Source organism: Sander lucioperca, chromosome 18 (genome assembly GCF_008315115.2).
Source record: "Sander lucioperca isolate FBNREF2018 chromosome 18, SLUC_FBN_1.2, whole genome shotgun sequence".
NCBI lineage: Eukaryota > Metazoa > Chordata > Actinopteri > Perciformes > Percidae > Sander > Sander lucioperca.
The window spans coordinates 24,447,419-24,453,652 of record NC_050190.1 but is presented as its reverse complement, the minus strand read 5'-3'; the positions used below and the strand labels follow the sequence as shown (position 1 = coordinate 24,453,652).

Below are 6,234 nucleotides of genomic sequence, written 5' to 3'. Positions count from 1 at the left end.
AAAAAGTAAGGACATTTGTGTTTGGTAGATTATTTCTCTGTGGTAACAATGCTTTTTGGCAATAAATCTTATACCGTTGGAAAGCCTGTTTAGTTCACTTACAAATGGTGCCCCATTTGTAAGGAACATGCATTTGTGGGATGAGCAGCAGCGCTGAGTATGAAAAATTTGCCAAATCTTCTCTGCCATTGCCAAACAGCTTATTTTGCTGTTGCTATTGACACTTGTTTTGAGCTTCTGGTACCCCCATGTGCTGCCAATCAGGTGCCTAATTTAGAGATGAGATTCTGCAACCAGTGGCAATCCCATATCTCCACAGTCTGGGACCGAACTCTATCCTCCAAGATGACAACGCTCGCCCCCACAGGGCGGGGTTTATCAGAGACTACCTCCAGAATGTGGGAGTGGAGAGGATGGAATGGCCTGCCAGCAGTCCTGACCTCAACCCCACTGAACACTTGTGGGATCAGCTTGGGCGTGTTGTTTGTGCCAGAGTGACCAACACAACCACGTTGGCTGACTTGCGACAAATGCTGGTTGAAGAATGGGATGCCATCCCACAGCAGTGTGTGACCAGGCTGGTGACCAGCATGAGGAGGTGCCAGGCTGTTGTGGCTGTGTATGGTTCTTCCACACGCTACTGAGGCTCCTGTTTGTGAAATGAATTAATTGTTAAATTGCCAATATGTCTTGTTTCTTCAAACTTCAATCATCCAATCCACCAAACACCAAACGAGTCAATGGCAGAATAAGCTGTTTGACATTGGCAGAGAAGATTTGGCAAATTTTTCATGGGCGCAACCCACATACTCAGCGCTGCTGCTCATCCCACAAATGCATGTTCCTTACAAATGGGACACCATTTGAAAGGGAACTAAACAGGCTTTCCAACGGTATAATATTTATTGCCAAAAGCATTGTTACCACACAAGAAACAGTTTTATTGGAATAATATACTGAGGGAAGGAGGTGGGGAGGCGGACGCCAGGGACAGGAGCTAGGGGAAGAGGGTTGCGGTAGGATGGCGAGGGATTAATGGCCGGGGTAGGATGGCGAGGGAACACAGGGGAGCGCAGGGAAACCGGGGCCGAGGAAGCCGGGGGAGAGGCACTGGAATCCAGGGAGCCGAGGAGCTGAAGTGGGAAAGGCTAGAAGCGAGGTTGGAGGTGGAATGGAGCAGGGAGCCGCGAGGAGGAGACTGGATGGTGAAGCCAGCTGACTGGAGACAGCGGGGAGGTGGGAGAAAACAGAGGGAACACGGAGAGAGGCAGGGCCAACAGAGAAACTAACCGTGGAGAATAAAACAGAACGAGAAAATAAACAAAAACTCACAGCCAGCCGACCCCAACCATCATATTCAGCTGTCGAATAATTTTACTGGAGTAAAAAGTACAATATTTCCCTCTGAATTGTAGTGGAGGAGAAGTATAGAGTAGCACGGAAGGAAACACTCAAGTAAGTTCAAGTACTCAAATCTGTACATAAGTAAAGTATTTGAGTGAATGTACTTAGTTACATTTCACCAACGTTCATCAGCAGAAGGAGCCTCAATGGTTCAGATTTTACGTTTTTATTCAGCACTTTGAAGCTGTAATCTCAACGATTTTCATTTCATAAAATGTCTGTTAAATCACTAAAGGAGGTAACACAGTGGGGATTGAGCCCACAGCCCACTGATGAAAGTTTGCAATATTTATATATGTGGCATATATGCAGGGTGGCTAATAGGGCTGGGTTAAAAAAAAATTTATTCTCCAATTAAAATCAACCTCTGTATGAGTGATCTGATATCGATTCATAAAATCCAGAATCTTTTAATATATGCCTTTTTTTTTACCATGGATGTATAAGTAAAAAACACTTTAAACATACTTTTTGGGGGTCAATTCTTAATGTAAACATTAACTTGGTGCATTATAAAAAATATTTGAGGGTTGCTTCTTGCTTGTACAATTTAAGCATAAGTTCTCTGAGAATCTCTTTTATATCAAAGCAAAATTGATATTGTAACTGAAATTTCCCTGACCTAATGTTATCGAATCAGGACCTTGTGGATCACAATCAAATTGATTAGGGAAATCATTGGTGATACCCAGCCCTAGTGTCTGGCATGACATGGAGATAGGTCTGGCGAGAGTCAACATGACATTTTCTGGAATAAATGCTGTATTCCAGTTTTTCTCCATTGTATACACACAAAATATGTAACTATGCGCACAATTTTGAAAACTTGAAGCTCATGTATCAACAAGACTCCAGACCATAGAAATAGAATGAGACCTATTCTATTTCCATGCTCCAGACTGCTAAACTCTCAGCACAATTTCATTGTTTTCACTCAAATGCAAATTCTAAATCAACCAGGACTGAAATCTTAAGGATTGCCACTTTAAGGACTTCCTGTCCATGTTGGTTTAAAGATTTGAAGTTCAATCTTGACCTTGGAAACAACAGTTGACAAAATCTTTGTTATATGATTGAAAGCTCTAGAACTTGTAGCTTCATGCCTGATGTTTTCGGTTCCCTACTAGACATATTGTAGATGTTTGCTAATATTGTGTTTACCTACACCAATAGCCTCTATCTTAATCCAGTGCTATTCAGTTTGAATATCACAATATTTTACAATGATCGAAAGCTCCAGAACAGCTTTTAAATGGACCTTGTGGTGAGATTGTCAATATCAAAATAAGATGGATTTATTTGTAGTGCAGCTTTCACCACATGGACCAGTGGACTGGATCCAAAGCCACTGGGCCTCATCAGACCTAATTGTTAAAACATGGACAGCAGCAACAAAACAGCTTCTTGAAGGGGTTGCTTTTATCAAATGTAGTGGCTCTATCCAGCTGGACCACGGCATCCTGAATGATCACTTCAGTATTTTGGACACTTTTCTGGATGTTTTCAACAGCTCCCCCCTGCTCCTCTGTGAGCACAGCCACATCCAGAAACAGCTCTTGGATCCCCTCTATCCTCTTCTCCAGCTCCAGCACCTCCTTCTGTCGGCTCTCGGTCTGCAGGAAAGCCGAGCGAGCCGTTTTGCCCTCCACCTGGGTGCTGAACACATTCAATTCCCCGCTCTCCATCATCTCCTCCAGGTCCTCCTCGCCAACCTCCCTGCCCACCACCTCCATCTGTCTCTGGATCTGCTGTTTACAAGCCTCCCTGTGGCTCATCTCTGTGTCATTGTAGCTGATCATCACCTCCCGCAGAGCATTGCTGAGACACTGGTACTGTGTTTGAGCGATGCGTTCTGTGGGGTCAGAGCTGCCGCGCCGGGCCTCCAGTTCAGCTCTGAGAGCACTCATCATGTGCAGCCGCTGCAGCACAGCTTCTCCTCTATGTTTAATAGCCACGCCGATTGCATTGGAGTCCCGCTCTGTCTCAGCGGGGTGTGAGATCTTGTTTAAGGCCTGGTAGTTTGCGTCTTTCAGCTCACTGATCTCGTTCTGGATCTGCTGGATCTCCAGACGTATCTGTTGGGCCTCCTGCAGGACGCCATAAAGGTATGGGTCAGGAGGACTGGATGCTGTTGCTGCCTCATGCACTGACAAATGGTCGTGCTCCACTGAGCTCAAACCCTCAGAGTCACTCTGCACCTGATGGAGGTGCCTCAGCCTATCTCTCATGTCTGGAAGGAAAAATGACACAAAAGACAACAAGAGAAAATATTTTTATTTATTCGTGTCGGTGGGTGAGAGAATCTCTCCATCATGTTTGTAAAGCAGTAGTCTCCCATTGCCAGACCTTCCTCCACAGCGCTGCAGAGGAGGGTCTGGCTAGTCCACACAACATTCCAGGTTGGGAGAAAAACGTGTTCTGGTTTATTGGCATTTCTTTAAATAAGTAAGTAAGTAAAGTTTTTTTTTGTATAGCACTTATCACAGACAGAGTCACAAAGTGCTTCACAGACAAATAAATACATACATTAAAACAGATCAATAGTCATAAAAAGCACAATAAATCATAGTAAAACAAAAGCATAAATACAAAATAATACAGTCAGCAATGTGGCTAAATTAACGGCTGACTAAAAAGATGTGTCTTTAGCTGTTAAACCAATCATTATGGGTGGCGCTAAGCGCCGGACGGAGCCACGGTGCCGCTGCAAAACAGCCTCGGAAAGGAACTTGTTTTGGTGGAGCATGTGTATGTTCAAAAGTTGTTTTAGTCGTGTGGGAGAAAACTCAGATTGGACAGATAGTCTAGCTAGCTGTCTGGATTTACCCTGCAGAGATCTGAGGAGCAGTTAACCATAGTCCTCATAAATCCACCGGAGTTTAGAATTCCAACACAAAGAAAGCGGAAGGTAACGGGACATCGTCGTGGATATAGACTAGTAAATCAGTGATACCAAGGCTGGGAGTAAGGACTCTTACAAGTGGTCTTCAGTTAAAGTTTAGGGGAAAACATTTAGCCAGAGATTAGAATAAGAAAGAAACGCAGACATAAGAAGACAAAGAGTGATTGGCTGCAACACACAAGCTTGTACTTGCTTTTGTTTTAAAAATTCCTGAGCATGACTGAAGATGTCAAACAAGCCTGGACTCAGTCAAGCTCACAACAATCAAAACATGTTGTAATTGATATGTGTAGCTGTAGCTTTACGCATTTCCTCCCTCTCAGTATATCTCAGTGTAATCTTAGATGAATGCACTTTATTTGCAAAGACATTTAATCTCCCTTCAGAACTGACCAAACGAGTTTTCAGGCTTAAAAATATAGTTTAAAAGTATTTCAGCATGCATGTAATCTGCTTTCAAGTAAGTTGAGATACTTGGAATTTAGGTGCTTTAACAAGAGGAAGTCATGAACCAGTGGCACAAGGAAGTCTGAAACAAGGGGGGGGAGAAGAGAGAACGTACCTAATACACCAGGCCAGCACTGGGTCCTAAATGAGGACACTGCCCTCACCCACCCCCCCCTCCCCGCCCATCGCACACACATGGATATAGAACAGAAATAGTATTTTATATGATTTAATGTGACAAATACATTGATAGATGTACTCTGTGTAGGCCTTTTGTATTTTATTGTCTTGTAGATACAGTATGTCTTGCTGCAAAAAACAATTGTACTTTGGGGACAAATCAAGTTGAAAAGTTGTACGTTTTTCAATATTTACGACACTTTTCTACATGAGTGAGTGTAAAGAGGCCTCAAGTTAAGGTTTTCTTGCCTTTTTTTGGTTTTCTTAAAAATGTAACCCTTGTGTTGTCCTCCCGGGTCAAATTAACACTCTTTTAGACACTGTTTTTATGCTTTTGTTGCTTTTTCCCCACGTTATGCTTCCTTTTTTTTTACGTTTTTGTTGCTTATTTCAACGTTTTTGGCACTTTTTTCCATTAACACCAGTAATATTCACCACTAGACCTATTTATTTGCACTAGTTTTACACTTATTTTTGGAATTCATGGTCAATAAACCTTATTTATATGAAATGTTTGTGTAAGAAAAAAGCAGAAATTATGAATGATTTTGACTGATGGTTAAGATCAGAGACATGAAGGTAAGGAATAATCACAGATCTGTCAAAGTTTAGTCAGGATAATGCTATAAAATTGAATACAACACCCCAAATTCTATGAAAATAGAGATTGGATCCTTAATTTCCTTTGTGAAGAGCGTCTTATGGAACCATCTGTGTTATTTTGGGGCAATTTGGTTAAAAGAAATCCAAATTTATGATATAGAAACTTTGAAAACGGGTCACATTTGACCCGAGGACAACATGAGGGTTAAACTTTAAATGCCATCTCAGGCAAGCCTAAAAAATTTGAAACATGTGAACTTATAATGAGAGAATCGACATACCTTACTCGTCTGGCAGTTTATCTGTAGATGCAGTTTGCTTTCCTTCAAGCTGATCATAGGAAATGGTAGTTCAGTCCATTAGGCAGCGTGACAACTGTAAAAAGAGAGAATGATTTTTAAATCATGTTCCAACCATCTTCGCTTACACACCTGTTTAGGAGGAAATGGTTTTAGAAACAAAACGTTCTGCATTCCTGTTGTGTCACATGGAGGCATGAAGTGACGTACAGTAAGGTGAAGCTCCAGGATTCATCATAAAGATGACGACTGATCTGTTTTGTGTTTACATTTTTCTATATTCTCGGGGCATCTGTCTCCTAAGTGCACTTTTGTTTTTGATGGATTTCTAGGTTGTTTTTCATGTCTAACAACACATAAGGTGATGAGACTAATGTTAAGTCCACTAAGATAACAGTT

At 42.0% G+C, this 6,234-nt stretch overlaps 1 protein-coding gene across 1 annotated transcript; it reads right to left on the bottom strand.

Annotated features, from left to right (window-relative positions):
* Positions 1 to 2,294: 2,294 nt before the first annotated feature.
* LOC116057733 (syntaxin-11-like) lies at positions 2,295 to 6,234 on the bottom strand. The gene is made up of 2 exons (XM_031310328.2): positions 5,818 to 6,234; positions 2,295 to 3,634 (listed from the first exon to the last, which is right to left on the bottom strand). The coding sequence occupies exon 2, from the start codon at positions 3,630 to 3,632 to the stop codon at positions 2,769 to 2,771; it is 864 nt and encodes a 287-aa protein (XP_031166188.1). The 5' UTR covers positions 3,633 to 3,634; positions 5,818 to 6,234; the 3' UTR covers positions 2,295 to 2,768.